The sequence below is a fragment of the Amphimedon queenslandica genome, unplaced genomic scaffold (genome assembly GCF_000090795.2).
Source record: "Amphimedon queenslandica unplaced genomic scaffold, v1.1 AMPQUscaffold_13513, whole genome shotgun sequence".
Taxonomy (NCBI): domain Eukaryota; kingdom Metazoa; phylum Porifera; class Demospongiae; order Haplosclerida; family Niphatidae; genus Amphimedon; species Amphimedon queenslandica.
Window position 1 is genome coordinate 368,204 of NW_003546251.1, and position 16,928 is coordinate 385,131.

Below are 16,928 nucleotides of genomic sequence, written 5' to 3' on the forward strand. Positions count from 1 at the left end.
AAAAATTATTGTTTTTTGCGCATAATTTAGGAAGATCTCCCTCGATTATTAGGCAGATCTCTTAATTCTCCACCAGTTCCAACTGAGAATAAAGTGTACAAGACATGGGATGAGATAGTCACTAGGTATTAATACTACATTGATGTACTATAGATGTACTATAATTCCTGTACTATAGTACAGGGATTTTAGCCAAATTTTGCCAAAAATGACTAGGAGATAATTCTCCATTTTTATATATTTGTGACCATAATTGACAAAAGGTACCTTATGGCGGGTAGTGAAATTTGTCTTTCTAGCCTAAGAAATCCAACTTCCTGAGCCCCATTTGTCATAAAATTACTCCACAGGATGCAAAAAGTTACCATAAAACTTTTAGAAACAATGATTGTCTAACAAAGCACTCACAGGTTGATATTTTCCATTATAACGATCAATTTTAAAATCCGCCATAAGGGCCCTTTTGTCAATTATGGTCACATTTTTTCTAATACGTATACATTGTCTTATGTTGTGTAGCAAGTTTGAGCTCATTCCGATCAAATTTGGATTTTTTATGAATTTTTAAAGTTACTCAAAAATCGGGCCAAAGTCCCTGTACTATAGTACAGGGATTTTAGCCAAATTTTGCCAAAAATGACTAGGAGAGAATTCTCCATTATTATATATTTTTCTTATACATATACATGGTCTTATGTTGTGTAGCAAGTTTGAGCTAATTCCGATCAAATTTGGATTTTTTATGAATTTTTAAAGTTACTCAAAAATCGGGCCAAAGTCCCTGTACTATAGTACAGGGATTTAGCCAAATTTTGCCAAAAATGACTAGGAGAGAATTCTCCATTTTTATATATTTTTCTAATACGTATACATTGTCTTATGTTGTGTAGCAAGTTTGAGCTCATTCCGATCAAATTTGGATTTTTTATGAATTTTTAAAGTTACTCAAAAATCGGGCCAAAGTCCCTGTACTATAGTACAGGGATTTAGCCAAATTTTGCCAAAAATGACTAGGAGAGAATTCTCCATTTTTATATATTTTTCTAATACGTATACATTGTCTTATGTTGTGTAGCAAGTTTGAGCTCATTCCGATCAAATTTGGATTTTTTATGAATTTTTAAAGTTACTCAAAAATCGGGCCAAAGTCCCTGTACTATAGTACAGGGATTTAGCCAAATTTTGCCAAAAATGACTAGGAGAGAATTCTCCATTATTATATATTTTCCTGATACATATACATGGTCTTATGTTGTGTGGCAAGTTTGAGCTAATTCTGATCAAATTTGGATTTTTTATGAATTTTTAAAGTTACTCAAAAATCAGGCTAATGTCCCTGTACTATAGTACATGGTCTTGGGACAAATTTTGCCAAAATGGAAAAGGAAAGAATTTTAAGATTCTCAGCTACATCATGCATGTTGGTGTTGTTTTGTAGAAAGTGTGAATTGTTTAGTATTGTGGGGATTGCTTTTTATTTTTGCAATTGGCTCCAATTCATCCTCTTTTAATAATGAAAGCCTTTTGTTATTTTATACTGTACTTCAGAGATGTTTTTTAAAACTAGCTCATTCATTATTGAAAAGAGACATGAATGGCTCAACAACTATGCCTGACCTTTCTACTTGTCCTTTTCTTTAATTTTATTTCTCTCTCCCCTTCACCAGAGTGTGGGACGCTAATAAGAAACTGGACAGTCTTTTATCAAGGGATGACGTAGCCGTGATTGCAAGGAGAGGCTCTATCTGCATTGACGAAGGCTACAAATTTTCGCATGACAACAGACTAAAAGAAGTAATTACGAATTTGCAATTTTAACTATTATTATATTTATATTTTATTTTATTTTATTTTATTTTATTTTTCTCAAAGCCATCTCTGTTGTACTTGCCTCATGAAACAGACGCAGAATTTATAAAAGCAATTCAATGTCCAACACTGTTAATAATGTGAGCTAAACTCCATCTATTAGACTATTTCTCTCCATCTATTTCTCACCCTCTTTCTGTTCCTACATGTATGACTCTCTCTTTCTCTCTCTTTTCCATCTTATACTTGTATTGGAATCGTATCTATGTACCTTCTCTAGAGCTGAGGAGAGTATTTTCAAGGAAGGATTGAATAAAAAAGTAGAAAATGCCGGAAATGACAAAGCAAGTTATTAATTGCCATGCATTAGTTTATTATTAAATATTTTATTATTAACTACATTTTCTCCTTAGATCAAGGTTGTAACAGCTCCCGGGGGTCATCATTTGCAGCTGTACAGTCACAAGGATATTGCAGCACTCGCCAACCAGTTCCTATTATCATCCTCCTCCTCAGCTTCCTAGAGCTAGTATAATTTATATTGGACCTTATTTATCATATTTTCTGTACTAATACTAACATTGCTTTATAAATGGAATAATAAACCTTTGAAAATGGATTAGAGAATCCCATTTTGTTTTATTCTTTGATAATTTTTCTACCTTTAAATTATTATGCAATAAAATTCAGTTATAACAGGCATTGTTTAAAACAAGGGACTTGGTTAAAATTTGTTTGTGTCACAAATCCTTAAAGTTTGTATGAACTGTCTATTTGAATAGTTCATTCACAAGCTTTTGATAAATAATTAAATACTAGCATATAGTAGTTCTAATTGAAAATCTGTCATAGAACAATTGGCAGCAAATATCCAACTGTAGCATAGATTAAATTTACAGCAGAAAATCAGTAATTATATTTAATAATCAAATATTGTTATTAAACAAAATATAAAAGTAGCTTATAAAAGGAATAAATGTTTAAATGAGATTGTGTGTGTGAGGCAGCAGTAGCTGGTGCATAGCTTTAATATCACTAATATCATTGTATGACATTTCTGATCTTTCCTATCTCATCAATCTCACACTCTACCACATCTCCTTTCTAAAAATAGAACACAACATTACAACTCAATGACATCATTGCTGATGCTTATACATGTACCTTAAGCCAAAGGGGTGGCTTACGAAAACAGCCCACACCCGGGGGCGTGCCTGTTAAAACAACATCACCTGGCTTAAGTGTAACAAATCTGCAATAAAATATACAAATTAAATATACTAGAGTATACTGAAGTATACAAGGGTATACTGAACGGTGTAACGTATAGTGACATACTGTGATATGTATGAGACAAGTCCTTCAGTTTTATGCACCAGCTGGTTGGTATTTGAATCTTGTACCGTCTCACCGTTTAGACGACACCTAATGCCCAAATTATGAGGATCTGAAAATACAAGAATAAATAATTAAATGATCCTATGTTCGTTGGCATAATTAACATTGGATTTTTGGTGTGGCTAGTATTTGGCAGACTTTGTTATTTAACTAATGCATTTTGGCTGCCTCTATATTATATTATCAAAAATTAAGTTTCTGTATTATATGCTGGTATTTATCCTCTCTCCCTCATCCTTACCTGAGATGGATGGTGTTGTTACAAGAGCTGGTCCTAAAGGACAGAAAGTGTCAAAGGTCTTCCCAAGGAGCCATTGCTTCCCATTCTTCTTCATCTGCCAGTCTCTGGCACTGACATCATGAGCTACTGTATACCCAGCCACGTATGACATTGCATCTGAAGTCTATAATAATAATAATAATATAATAATAATAATAATAATAATAATAATAATAATAAAAATAACAATAATAATAATAATAATAATAATAATAATAATAATAATAATAATAATAATAATAGGGAATCATGAATAGACAAGGAATATGATGCCTAGGTTTATTTCAACCATCATAAATGAATTAATAATGTTGGTTTCTATATATCCCATGCAACACTTGAAGTCTAATCAGCTTTATGTGTAAATGGTATAACTGATTGTTTAAAGGAACACTGGACTAAGTTAACATGCAATTTCAAAGCCACTTTTTGAAGGTATTGAACTATTTTACAGTGTTACTAGTTTTGATAGGTGACAGACATTGCATCAGTCATTACATCAGTATGTATAGGTACTCTGGACAAGTAACAGTCTTTATCTTGATGAACTCCTGACCTCATTAACATTAGACAGAGAGAGAGAGAGGGCAGATAAACACAGACTATCAGCAATGATTTCATCTCAAGTCAATACACTCTCCAAAACATTATTATCAAAAGTCCAGTACACACTGATCATATTTCCACACCTCACAGGTGATACGTAAACCTGAGCTTTTTTAATCAAACTTTGGGCATGCCCACAAAATCAGAGCATCGTTTTACAACTGTTGGCATGAGCTAGCCTTGCTCAATGAGCCAGAGAGACTAAACATAAAAACTCTCATACCTTACAAAGCTTAGAAGGACAACAATCTTATAATGCTATTTTCTTATAGAGCAACAGTGTGCAGCTTATAACCAAGCCAAAGCATACATTGTCTCCTTATAAATATTAAAAAAAAATTTTTTTTGAAGTGAATAGTACTCTCTTCCTATTTCCATGATACGTTTATTTAATAGCAAATGCTACGCTTCTGAGCCTCAGGGCATCATGTGGTGGTGGGTGGTGAGGTGGACACAAGCCTCACAGAGCTATAGCATAATGGGCCCATTGTTTATCAACTACTAAAAATCCATTTCTATAAAGATTTATCATAACAATAATCTTAACAGTATATCTCATGAACAGCTATGAATATGACTCCGCTCTCACAGCATATGTACATTTGTAATAGCTAATTCACATTTTATCATGAATGACAGATGTTATTGTCTATAAAAAATTTTCTCACTCCCCCGTTGTCCAATCAAACAATAGACGCATATAAACATAATTATACAAAAAAGAGGAAGAGATTATAGTCCAATAGCAGTATTAATGTAATTATAGAAACCTCTTCTCTTCCTCAAGTTTATCACATCTAACTCTTGTAGATGCTGTTAAAGCAGGTTCAGTAGGAAAGGTGAAAGGATTAGCATACACCTTTGAACTAGAGACTGCCTCCCCATTGAAAAGGTTTATATAAGTCATTACTACACTCATTGATGGACTGCCTCCCTCCCTCCCTCTCTCTCTCTCTTTCTCTTTCTCTCTCTTTCTCTTTCTCTCTCTTTCTCTTTCATACTCACTGGGATGTTCCTTCCTTCCTTTGACATTATGAAAGCAAGCTCAACTTCATAGTCTAATTCCTAATAAGAAGGAATCGAGAGAATTGAGAAAAGAAATATAATATATATCTATATTATCATGTACTCTTGATATTATTAGTGGAGAGGAGAGAGATTATTAGGTACAGCTACCAAACAAGTGCTGAATGATGTACACAATGCCTGACCCATGTAAGGGGACATAACAGCATAGTTTGCAGCTTGTAGACATCTATGCCACTCGAAATACACCCCCGATGATACCATCTGACATTTCTTTACGAGAATACAACTTTTAAACATAACAACATTTCCGTAAAGAGAGCACTCGGTAGCATTATGATAGTAGTATGATAGTATTAGCTCGCTCTCTCTCTCTCTCCTTCCTCTTTCTCTCTCCCTCTTTCTCCTTACATTTGTCAATGGCGATAACACCACAGGTCCATTAGGCTCTGTGATTGCAGATGCAAATTTGCTAAACACGACAGGCTCAACAGGAACTGGAACATTCTGCTCCGTACAATGATCAATGTAGTTAAGCCCGATGCATATAAGCTTCTCTGGGTTGTATATTGGAGCCTTGAGTAATAAATCTGAACGACTTATAATACCCTGCCCTTGGGACTTGGCTTGCTCTAGAGCTCTAGAAATGGATGAAGAAAAGTAACGGTTTAGCTTGTATGCGTCTCCCCACACAAGTATGTAATGTAGCTTTTTGCACAATGTAGTTAATTCATCCCTTTATAGATATGATGGCTCATGCATTGCAAAAATAGTGGGAATGGTGCACGGAGATTACCGGAGTGTTGCGGAGAGGCTGCTGTCCCAGTTCTCAAGGAATGAGCGCATGTCTTTTGGTATTGCCTCGTCAATGTTTGTCACGTCAACGACATTGCCTCCATCTTCCAGCTCTACCCCTACCCTAGGAGACTCCTCTTTGCTTAGCTGAAACTGGACCAGTCTTATTGCCATTTTCTCGCCTACTTTTCGCACACTTCCGGATAACTTCCGGGTTCTTGTACACGTGGCTTGAAAAGGGACAAAGTCTCTCAAACAGCGTTGAAAAACTCCTGTAGAGCTAGCTACTGATCTAGATAAATATTTTGCAAGCATTTTCACTGTTTGAAGTCCGTCTTTGATGGAAAAAATAGCATAAAATTAGCGAGAAAATCAATGATAATCAGCTCAGAAATCCTGTTATGGGTGGAGCAAGTAGATGACGTGTCCTCATTAATAATTTTAGCTGGCGTCTATAAAACTGATACAAATTTCTCTCCTACTTAGACAAAATTACATTTTTGTTGTTTTTTGTTTTTGTGCTGAAGGTTTTAAGCCCGAGGGAGACCAGAAAAGAGGAGCAGCAGTGTGGTGGAATACTCTAAAAGAGAGTAACGAGAGAGCGATAAGTCTTTGGGAAAGAAAAACAAGAGACAAAGCAGCATTTTCTGCCTTTCCCTGAATAATACGCAAGCCCACACTCTCGTACACACACTTCACTCCCTCTTGAAAAAGAATCTTCGAACCAGCACCAAATCAGATGGAAATAGATACCCCTGCAACGACCCACGGAGGGTCACAAAAATCAGTCCATTTTGAAGTTCCGGAGAGCATCCAAGTACCTGTGGACCTCACCGTTTCCATAACGCAGCAGGAACAACAAGCAAATGGCGCCTCGGGCAAGTCTAGACGCAGGAGGACCTCGTCCAGTGGCAGCAAGGACGACGAGTCTCTTGGTACGCCACCGCCTCGTCCGATAGCTCCTTCAAAGCTCAGGAAGCTAGCCGAGAAGGATAGACACCTTTCCCGCTCCGGGAAAGGTCGAGGCAAGCCAAAGAAGGGTAAGTGGTTATTGGTGCAGTCTCTTGTCATGGCTTTAGCTCTATGAAACTGTTGATTGCTGCCTTGAATCTCTACCCAACACCTCCTTACATGCAGTAGCAATTTGTATGGGTTTGATAGGCTCCCCCAGTTACTGCACGGTGTTGTGTTTGTTTACTACCCATCAATGGGGCTATGAATACTATACAAACGTGTTTGATTGATTGCTTGTGCACATTTCAAATCCTCCTTTTGCATTTTTTTGCTTATGACTGCAGTACTATATTCAATGCATGTGTATATGTGTAAGTGTTTGTTTTTAATTTCATTTTCTCGATCCTCCATCAGCTGATCTCCTCATCTATCATCAAGAGTCTAACCCTTCCTTATTTGGGCATTAAATGCGTGGGTGTATGTCAACATGTACATCTTTTAATATGCTTTTTGTTCCTAATGAATAGTTTGTAGAATATTCAATATACCACTACAAAAGTGAAGTTATTCATCAATAATTGTATTCTAGTATTCTAATTGAATATTTATAGTATTCAAATTTTCTGTCTCTCAGTTCAAATTACATTCCTTTACAATGCACAGTTTAATCCTGTAATTAACACTAGGCTTTGACTAACAGCCGTGAATGAAACCTTTTATCAAGCACGCTCCTTCTATAGCTCCACATTGTAGTCCTCCTCTTCTCATCTTGCAACACCTCTCAATCTCATTGCTGCCCTAATTTACTTACTTCCTAATTCCCTGCATATTTGGTAGCTTTTATTCTGACAAAGAAGCTCTTTGCTGTGCTTCAATGCCCTTGTTTACTTATTTCTGATGTGCAGACTTTACCCTTGTATGGGCTCTTATCATAACTTTCTCAGTACCACCTCCTAACCACTTGCCTCTACTATACTTTGTATTTGTGTATGTCTATCTGCTAAAGGGGCTTATGTCTGATGCCTTCTAGCTATAATGTGTTATATCAAAACCAAAACCTATTGACTATCAACTGATTTTGATTTTGCATTCAAAGTAGCAATGTATGCTTGTTGCATTGCATCATCCCTTTTTCTCATAAACATTGTGTGTACAATACAGTGGCCTCCTTTTATGGCCTTTGTTTACTTTGGCTGAGCCTGATCCATGTGGTCTGCCGGGGGACAATGAATGTCATTAGCGTAGAATGTTCTAGAAGCTCATTAAGTTACGCCAAGTCAGAGACCGTGTTGTGTTGTCAGCAGTGGAGTGAGTCTCATAATAATGTGATAGTGTGAGAATGAGTAATGCTTAGCTGGCTGTTCTAATCCACACTATTGCAGCTGTGCCTTATTATTGCTGACAGTTAGCAGTCTCTGTAGTTGTACATGTATGCACTCATTTCATCATACAGAGCTCTATGAGTATGAATTAGCTTCATTTTTGTTTCTTCTTGTGTTTTGTGCATTATCATGTACCACCTGTGTTAGGCAGTTCTCTTGTTTGAGTATTTAGTGTGGTTTTAGGTGATAAGCTATAGACAATTGAATATTAATGACATAATACCTCTCCTTATGATGCTTATCAATCCTTTGAACTATTAAAGCTATAGAACTTGTATGGTCAGCCATAATGCAACAATGATACCCTTTCATGTAATTATCATTATTTAAAATTATTAAATCACAGGGTTAAATCTATTGTCTTTTTTCCCTATGAACAGGTGGTGCAGGTGGTAAAGGTACTTGGGGCAAACCAATCGATTTCTTTGACGAAGAAGGAGGACACATCAAAGACTCTCGTGATCCTAACTATGACTCCGACGAAGCAGATGTGAGTAATGCACAATGATCACTAACTAGTGATTAATTTGCTCGTAAACTAACAATGATCCTTCATTCATGTATGTACATGTACACATGTAGATGCATTGTTGCTTATTAAATTATTGTATTATTATTGTTGTGATCATTTGATATTGCATTTTATTTTGTGTAGGATGACACATACATTGACTCACCCGTTTCTCCTCAGCTGAAAGTTGATGAATTCAACAGACAGGCTGAAGCTCTTTTTAAAGTAATATATAATAGGTGTACACTACAGTTACTGCTCTCTAATGCAGTTTGTGATCATTGTTCTGTTATCCTCTAGGAGTATTTTGATAATAATGACAAAGATGAAGTTCTTGTCACCTTGCAAGAATTGAATATTAAGAACATAAAGCCAGAAGTGAATAACACACATACATTGTACATGTACTTACTTTACTACATGCATGTAGTGGCAGCACCTTTCAATGCAGCCATTCACTGACATGTATTATACTATTATTTGATTTTTATCTGTTTTCATACTCTCTCTCTCATTATCATGTTTACACGTACTCCATCATGTCACTTATACATGTACATGTGCTTGTGCTGTTGCTGTTCCTGTGAGATGATAATGATAACAGTTTCATAACTTAGTGTATACACACAGTTGCTCCACCATGAGTTGTAGTGTGTATTTTGCTGACATTCATGAGTTGCTCTAGCAAAGCGTTACCTTATCAGCCTGCCTTGTAATTCAAGATGCACCTCACTTAGCTATGAAAGCCATTCAAAGGGTTTTGAATTCAATTTGTTACGGTAATATCGTTTCGATAAATTGATTTATAAGCGACGGGCTTGCCAGCCAGTTCTGATTGAAGTGTCTGATTTGAATCTCCCAAAGTGTCTATGCTGCTAACTTGATAGTCTTTCTTTCCACCTTCCCTCTGGAGGTGCTGTGTGTGTTAATCTGATATTATTCTGTAGAAATGATTGTTATATTCTCACTTTCTCTTCTCCCCTCCCTCTCTCTCTCTTTCTCTCTCTCTCTCTCTCTCTCTCTCTCTCCCCCTCTCTCTCTCTCTCCCCCTCTCTCTCCCCCCCTCTCTCTCTCTCTCCCCCCCTCTCTCTTTCTCTCCCCCTCTCTCTCTCTCTCTCCCTCTCTCTCTCTCTTTCTCTCTACAGATTATTCGTTCATTGATTGCTCTAGCTATGGAGAACAAGCAGTGCAACTGTGAAATGGCCTCACAGTTGATCTCCTATTTGTGTGGGCAGGTCATAAATGCCCGTGAAATCAGCACAGGTATAATATCCCACATTTGTATTTTTATGCCTTCTCCATTACTACTCTTACTACTGAGCACTGAACCACATAATACTAATACATGAATTAGCAAACTTGTTTTAAAAACAAGTTTGTTAGCTAACTCATTGGTGTTTGCCAGACAGTACTATGTACCTGTTTTGTTATTGGACAATGTCTCTACTACTTGTTTCTTAGCCTCAATCTCCTTCCTTCTCTATTAGGTTTTGATATTCTACTCCAGCAATTGAATGACTTATCTCTTGATGTCCCTAATGCTTGTGAAGTCCTTGGTAGCTTCATAGCAAGGGCAGTCGCTGATGACTGCATCCCACCCGCCTATGTACAGAATCATCACACCACCAGTGACCCATGTGTACTGTAAGCAGAGTCACAGTCACACACACACACACATATGCACTGTGGTGGTCACTTTCTATGTTTCCTTGTTTTATTGTCATTCTCTTCATTTTATACAGTAAAACTCTTAAAAGAGCTAAAGTCTTGCTTGGCATGAGGCACAGCCATGCCAAGCTTGAGAATATATGGGGCATAGGAGGTGGACAGCAACCATTGTCTCACTTGATTGAAAAAGTAAGAACTAGAAGACATTCACATATTGTATGTATACACACATGTGTGTGTACATACACACACATGTGTACACTGGCCAGCATTTGTATTATGTAGTACAATAGACATGGAGTGTGTAAGCTTGTATGGAGGAAGTGAGTATGAGCCTAATTCAATTTATATTTTGAAATTCATACAAATTCAATGGTAGTAATTGTAGCCGTATAGTGTCCATGTCTATTTGTATTTGTTTTTTGCTATCTCGTGTGGTGTTGATGCATTTATGATAGACTCAATGCATTGAATACTGACAGTGATACCGTATTGTGTGTGTGAGGCCATGGGTTTGTTTTGTCTGGGGCATATTGTTGTTTATAAGATATGTGGATAATGTTATTCTATCCCCTGCCCTTCCCTCGCTGATTCTGACTCTCTCCTTCCCCCTCTCTCCCCCTCCCCTCTCTCTCTCTTTCTCTCTCTCCCTCTCAGGTTATCCTAATCCTCAAGGAGTATCTTTCTTGTGGTGACAAAGATGAAGTTGTTCGCTGCCTCCAGGAATTGTCTGTGCCTCATTTTCATCATGAAGTTGTTTATGAGGTACATGAATCTTCGGTTAATATTCATCATCATCATTATCATCATTATTATTAGTTTCATTATTATTATTATTATTATTTTTAAGATAGTTGCAAGGATATCATTGGATTTTCCCAGGGGAAATCCCTCAATCTTTTATTCAAAAATTATTTTGTGTACATTTCTGCTTCCTTTGTGTAGGAAGCAAGTATTATCACATTGCCTCTATATAGTGTCAATGTAGTTTCTCCTTATACCAATCATAGTATAAATGTACATGTACTAGCAAAAGAGTAGGTACTAGCTAGCTCACCCACTCCAGCTGGGCTAGTGTTTCATCAGAGTACCAGAGTATTCATTGCACATTGTTTTCTCATGTGACTAGTCTCCTCCATGCAGCTGTGTTATTTGAATTGTACGTGTGTGTGTGTGTGTGTGTGTGTGTGTGTGTGTGTGTGTGTGTGTGTGTGTGTGTGTGTGTGTGAATTCTTTTACTGGAAGTAGTCACTAAGTGTCATTTCTTATCATTGATATTATGAAATGTGTATACATGATATCATTAAGTTACAAGGCACAGCTGCTGTGGGCACTTGACATTTGTGAGGCTTTTTCTGATAAACTTTATCAATGAATGTTGTCAGCCACTTAAGCTCTAGACCCTTTCTTGTACTAAGTAAATGTAGAACAAGTATGTGTTAGTGTTTTCAATCACAGATTATGTATATGAATGATTCACCAAATTCATGTACATGTACATGTACCTAAGTACTTAGCTTTTACTCTTTTTCTTTATTACAGGCTACTATTCTTTTCATGGAGGACGGGCGCGATTCTTGTTCCCAGAAGATGATCGATCTCCTCCAACACTTGTCTATCACTACCCTTATCACTAGTGATCAGTTCCAGCAGGGTTTTCTCCGCATTTTCAACGACATGACCGAGATTGTACTTGACATACCTCAAGCTTATCTCCTCCTCAACAAGTTCATTGAGCGAGGACTCCAGGCTGGCTTTGTCTCTGCAGCAGTTGCTCAGGAAGTTCCTCAAAGGTTAGAATTTAGAAGCACAGGCTAATTATGTACAGCATCAAATGTTTTCAAAAAATGGACCATTTTAAAATGGCCATAACTTGAAAATTTCTTATCAGAATCGACTCAAACTTTATACATAGCATAAGGGCATCAATATGTATCAGAAAATGTAATAAAAATTTGGGGTGATTTTGGAACCATTTTTTGGAAAAAACCATGGGCTATAGCCTTGGGTATTTTTCAGAAATTAGCTCATTTTTTAAAAACCATAACTCCAATCGGAATCAGCTCAAACTTTCTATTTTTTAGGGGTCGCAAGCGTTTTGTCAGCGAAGGAGATGGAGGAGCCTTCAAGAATCCAGAATACTGAGGATCCAGTTGCTTCTCTCATCGCAGTTGTTAATTTTAGGACTTTTTGAGCTTGTATGCAGCCCCTGCCCTCTCTCGTGTTTGTCAAGTATCTACACAACGTCACTCATTATCTAGTTAGAGAAGCCCCTGCTAGTGTACACAAGTTATTAGGACATTACTATCATTATTATTATTATTATTATTATTATTATTATTATTATTATTATCATTATTATTCTGGCTAAAGGAGAAAAAGGGAGTAATCACTAAAGTTTAAAAGCAACAGTCATTTTTAATTTTCCAAAAAAAAGAGGTTGTGAGAGAATTTTATTTCTTTTTTGGAGGCCTTATGTTCAATCTGTTATTGTTACTGTGCTATAACTGTCTTGTATTATATCATTATATTGTTTGATTTGTTTTAAAAAGAAAAAAAGAAAAAAATAATTAATGGTTTCAATTGCGTGGGTGTTCATTAAAGGCGTGGTTAATTTGGTGACGTAATCAGTACAAAAAATTAGGTGTGGCTCGTTCCAAAAATGAGTGCAGCAGGAAAAAGGCAAGCTCCTGGTCATCCTCCTCCTGAAGGAAATCGTTTTCAAAGTGAGTGAAACCCGAGGGGCAGCGTGCTTGCATGGCTACTGCTAAAAAGAAGAAGAAGAGTTTGAATCCTTTTGATGATGAGGAGGAGGACTTAGGAAAGAAAGAACAGGAGGAGGTGGTCCAGCCTGCAGCAGGAGCAGAGAAAGAGAGAGTGATAGAGGGAAAAGTGAATAAAGGGCAGGCCGTCCCTCCTTTGAAAGATAGAGAGGATAACCCTGCACCACCTCTTCCTCCTCTGAACCTTGAGCCTAAGCATAATACTAGGGCTGAGAAAGGTTTGATGTACTTGTAGATTTATAATGACAACCCTCTCTCTCTCTCTCTCTGTTTTTCTCTCTCCAGGATCAAAGAAGGAGCCAGTTCCAAAATACGGTCATGCCACAGCGACTGTTAATGATAAAGTGTACATGTGGGGCGGGTGGAGGAAAGGGTTCCCGGAAGTACACAGTTCACAGGAGAAGACCTCACTGCTCTCCATGATGGACGTCTTTGACTTGAAGAAGGGAGAATGGTCAGAAGTTGAGACTTATGGGTCTCCTCCGTTAGGCGTCAGAGGGTACTCGTGTGCTACTATTGGGACTAGGATCTATTATTATGGAGGGTATTGTGGTCACGATTGGTGCAGACATTCTAGTTTGCAGTAAGAGAAAGAGAGAGAGCTAGGGAGAAGAGACATATGTATTGAAATAAAAAGTGTACATAAAGGTTTTTAATGTGGACATGAAGTATCAACATTAGGAATATACAACATTTTGTCAACCTTCTCCCTCTCTCTTCTCTTTTTTATTCTTTTCCCTCTCTTGTTCTTCCCGTCTCTCTCTCTCTCTCTCTCTCTCTCTTTCTCCCTCTCTCTCTCTCTTCTCTCCAGTTACTTTGAAACCACTACCCATACATGGACCAATGTCCCTATTGCTAATCCTTATCAGTCTCCAATGAAGAAGAGTTCCAGTGGCATGGTTGCATTCAGAGATGAAGCTGAAGACTATCTCTTTGTTTTTGGAGGAGTTGGCATGCTCTGCTCTGCCAATCAGTCTGAAGCAATTTACATTCCATGGAAAGAGAACCCAGACAATGGGTGGACTAATGAATCTCACATTTTCTCACTGCAATCAAGTAAATGAATCATTTGATGCATCAGAACTGACCTCTTTTAATGGTTTACTTTATCTTCTCAACAAACGTTTATTTTTTATGATGGTTCGATGATTTTATGTACTTTTTTCTTCCCCAATAAAGAGGAATGGATCACTCCAGAAGTCAGAGGTGAAAGGCCTCCGCCATGTGCTGGGTTTACACTCACACAAATCACACAAAACTCTGCTCTACTTTATGGAGGGGTTGACTCTACCAGTGGGCAGTGTCTTAGCGATGCTTACATCGTTGAGCTAAGCAAAGCCTCAATTGTAAGTAGTCACTGTTGTCTGTGTATGTCTGAGTAAAGGGAGTAATAGGGAGTAACTTGTGTCTGTTATCATGATAAAGTATCTCATGTGACTCGACTGTTATGGAGCTGTTGGCAGCTGTTGATTTTGACAGTTTTCATAACATCTCTCTCTCTCTCTCTCTCAGCACTGGTACAAAGTCCAAATCATGCAAGATAAACCCAAGCCGGCAAAGAGACACGATCACACTGCAGTTTGCATATCAGGACCTCTCTTTGGGCAGATAAAACCAATGGTACTCATAGCAGGCGGAAGAGACTCCAGGTGGAAAAACCTTGGAGACCTTTGGATACTTGATTGCTCTATTGGGATGTGGACAAAAGTAATGAGAAATACTAACTGATATTATGATACTTGGTTTTTTAGCTTGAGGTGTCCCAGCCTGTTGCTTTTCGCCACTTGCACTCGCTCTCAATCTTCAGCATTGCTGACTATTGTGTCTATGCTGTTATGTATGGAGGCATTGAGGAATGGATACCTAATGCTTCTGCCAGTGATCAGGCAATGCTATCGGATACAACTGTACTAGAAATATGTACGACAATAATCTCTTTTTTATCTTTCTTCTCAATCTTTTTAATATTGTTTCGTCTCTCTTTATTTTATTCACTTTTGCTTTTTCTCTCTTTTTGTCTTTTTGTCTTTTTCTCTTTTAGGTTTAAATTCTGATGATCACTGGGAAATGTCAGCAGTGCTAGCCAGTCAGATACTGAGAGAGACAGAGGAATACAAGGGAAGACTGATACAAAGACTCTTCCACATTTTGAAGCATGGGAAAGAAGATCAGCACAAGTTAGTGAAAATGTATCTTCTCGTGTTTTGTTGACCCAATACATAACACTTTCATTTTTAATAATAATAATCCCACAGGAACTATTGTTAAAGTTTTGTTTATAATTTTTGTTTTGTTAATAGAGTTGTGTCCGATGGACAGGAGGTCATGAGATTATGTAGTGAGCTCGAGCAAGCTCAGGTAAGAGCACAAGAGGCAGAGAGCAAGGCTCAGTCATTGCAACAAGAAGTTCATCAGTTACAGAGTCAACCGTTACCACCCTCCTCCCACTCACCTCTTCTCGGAAGGACAGGTGGAAAAACACCGCCAGCTAAAGCGACGCCTCCTCAAACTCCAAAGAGTGGCACGCCTCCTTTAACAAGAGCCACTCCTCCAACAGCTAAGAAATCAACGTCACTATTCTCTCGCTCACCCGCACTTACGCCTAAAAGTAAACCAACACCTGCCCCAGCAGAAGCTGCAGCTACAGTTGGTCTAACTGAGCCATTGCCTCCTTTAATTGATACTAGTCTTGATATTAGAGCTCAGCAGATAGCCATAGAGTTGACTAGTGATGCATTAAAGCTACACCTCGTACCGCAAAAAGACATTGCAACTAATGGCCCTAGTATTGATACAGGGTGCTATGGGGATACAGCACCAGGCCTGTATAAAAGGAGTCTTCCCGTATCTGTCAAGACATTGAAGATAAGAAGAGGAAGGAACGATGCCTACAGTAATGTTATACTCAATCACAAGTTAGTGAAATCGTTTCAGTTGCGTCATCCAAATATAGTTCAATTGCTGCATGCCTCCGTGCAGCAAGAAGGACTAGGAGACGAGAGAGAAATTGTGTTAGTCTCTGAGCCACTGACAATAACCCTCCAGCAACAATTGACAAAGAAAGCTCTGGCAAAACAAGACATCATAAATCTATCTCTAGATGTGAGCATGGCCTTGAGTTACTTACACAATCACCCTCACTATCCAATTGTACACGGTTCAGTCTCCACTTCTGGGATAATCCTCGAACCACTTGCATTGAAGTGGCGTGCTAAACTTGTCGATTTCTTTACGGCAAATTACTTTTATTACGCTTCGACTGAGACCCCTTTAGTCATTGACCCACCTTACATACCTCCTTCTCCTCCTTCACTGTCTTCTCCTTCAGCTAGCAGTATCCCAGTTTTGAATACCAAATTCGATATTTTTTGTTTTGGTATTGTTTTACTGGAGACTGTCACTCGAAAGCAGCCTCCAGTTGAGGCAGCTGGTAGGGAGTCTTTGCTTGGTTCTGTGAAGTGGTCATCCCTTGCTGGCGTGATCAGGAGCTGCACTTCAGTTCTCGATGCTGATAGACCTCCTGCTGATACTCTTCTCAATGATCTCCATAAACTTTAAAACTGATGATAATGTGATAGGTTTTATTCATAATTAAGCAAGAGTGAACTAACATTTTTACTATTTTATATATTATTGTAAGAAATTTTATTTTCTAGTTTTAGTGATTTATTATATATATACACTTAAAATAAAATAATTAATTAACTACATTTATT

The 16,928-nt window shown here is 37.7% G+C and overlaps 4 protein-coding genes across 4 annotated transcripts in view; 3 read left to right on the forward strand and 1 right to left on the reverse strand.

Moving 5' to 3' along the window:
- Window positions 1–1,756, forward strand: part of LOC105315881 (serine hydrolase-like protein) — a 3,834-nt gene extending 2,078 nt beyond the window's left edge. The window contains exons 10-11 of the mRNA XM_020003598.1: window positions 31–125; window positions 1,668–1,756. Coding sequence (XP_019859157.1) covers window positions 31–65 — 35 coding nt within the window. The 3' untranslated portion in view covers window positions 66–125; window positions 1,668–1,756. The remainder of the gene's footprint in view (window positions 1–30; window positions 126–1,667) is intronic.
- Window positions 1,757–2,696: 940 nt separating this feature from the next.
- On the reverse strand, window positions 2,697–6,324 carry LOC100633879 (fumarylacetoacetate hydrolase domain-containing protein 2-like). The gene is made up of 7 exons (XM_011410654.2): window positions 5,916–6,324; window positions 5,531–5,759; window positions 5,099–5,158; window positions 3,449–3,611; window positions 3,148–3,256; window positions 2,974–3,061; window positions 2,697–2,913 (listed from the first exon to the last, which is right to left on the reverse strand). The coding sequence occupies exons 1-7, from the start codon at window positions 6,227–6,229 to the stop codon at window positions 2,851–2,853; spliced, it is 1,026 nt and encodes a 341-aa protein (XP_011408956.2). The 5' UTR covers window positions 6,230–6,324; the 3' UTR covers window positions 2,697–2,850.
- A 79-nt stretch (window positions 6,325–6,403) lies between these two features.
- Window positions 6,404–12,992, forward strand: LOC100639091 (programmed cell death protein 4-like). Its single transcript, XM_003383232.3, has 10 exons — window positions 6,404–6,954; window positions 8,631–8,740; window positions 8,906–8,986; window positions 9,062–9,139; window positions 9,907–10,024; window positions 10,249–10,405; window positions 10,504–10,618; window positions 11,087–11,194; window positions 11,972–12,222; window positions 12,514–12,992. The coding sequence occupies exons 1-10, from the start codon at window positions 6,654–6,656 to the stop codon at window positions 12,572–12,574; spliced, it is 1,380 nt and encodes a 459-aa protein (XP_003383280.1). The 5' UTR covers window positions 6,404–6,653; the 3' UTR covers window positions 12,575–12,992.
- A 169-nt stretch (window positions 12,993–13,161) lies between these two features.
- LOC109586682 (uncharacterized) lies at window positions 13,162–16,870 on the forward strand. The gene is made up of 8 exons (XM_020002895.1): window positions 13,162–13,430; window positions 13,498–13,795; window positions 14,024–14,268; window positions 14,392–14,558; window positions 14,725–14,919; window positions 14,964–15,132; window positions 15,254–15,389; window positions 15,513–16,870. The coding sequence occupies exons 1-8, from the start codon at window positions 13,187–13,189 to the stop codon at window positions 16,768–16,770; spliced, it is 2,712 nt and encodes a 903-aa protein (XP_019858454.1). The 5' UTR covers window positions 13,162–13,186; the 3' UTR covers window positions 16,771–16,870.
- The last annotated feature ends 58 nt before the right edge of the window (window positions 16,871–16,928 follow it).

Bases quoted from the DNA above. Each gene is read 5' to 3' on its own strand.
- LOC100633879 (XM_011410654.2), bottom strand. From the start codon at position 6,229: ATGCTTGCAAAATATTTATCTAGATCAGTAGCTAGCTCTACAGGAGTT. The intron at 5,760-5,915 runs GTAATCTCCGTG...ATCCATTTCTAG, and splicing joins AGCCTCTCCGCAACACTCCG to AGCTCTAGAGCAAGCCAAGT. The intron at 3,612-5,098 runs GTGAGTATGAAA...TTATTATTATAG, and splicing joins AGGAAGGAAGGAACATCCCA to ACTTCAGATGCAATGTCATA.
- LOC100639091 (XM_003383232.3), top strand. From the start codon at position 6,654: ATGGAAATAGATACCCCTGCAACGACCCACGGAGGGTCACAAAAATCA. The intron at 10,406-10,503 runs GTAAGCAGAGTC...CATTTTATACAG, and splicing joins ACCAGTGACCCATGTGTACT to TAAAACTCTTAAAAGAGCTA. The intron at 10,619-11,086 runs GTAAGAACTAGA...TCTCCCTCTCAG, and splicing joins TGTCTCACTTGATTGAAAAA to GTTATCCTAATCCTCAAGGA.
- LOC109586682 (XM_020002895.1), top strand. From the start codon at position 13,187: ATGGCTACTGCTAAAAAGAAGAAGAAGAGTTTGAATCCTTTTGATGAT. The intron at 15,133-15,253 runs GTACGACAATAA...TTTCTCTTTTAG, and splicing joins TACAACTGTACTAGAAATAT to GTTTAAATTCTGATGATCAC. The intron at 15,390-15,512 runs GTTAGTGAAAAT...TTTTGTTAATAG, and splicing joins GGGAAAGAAGATCAGCACAA to AGTTGTGTCCGATGGACAGG.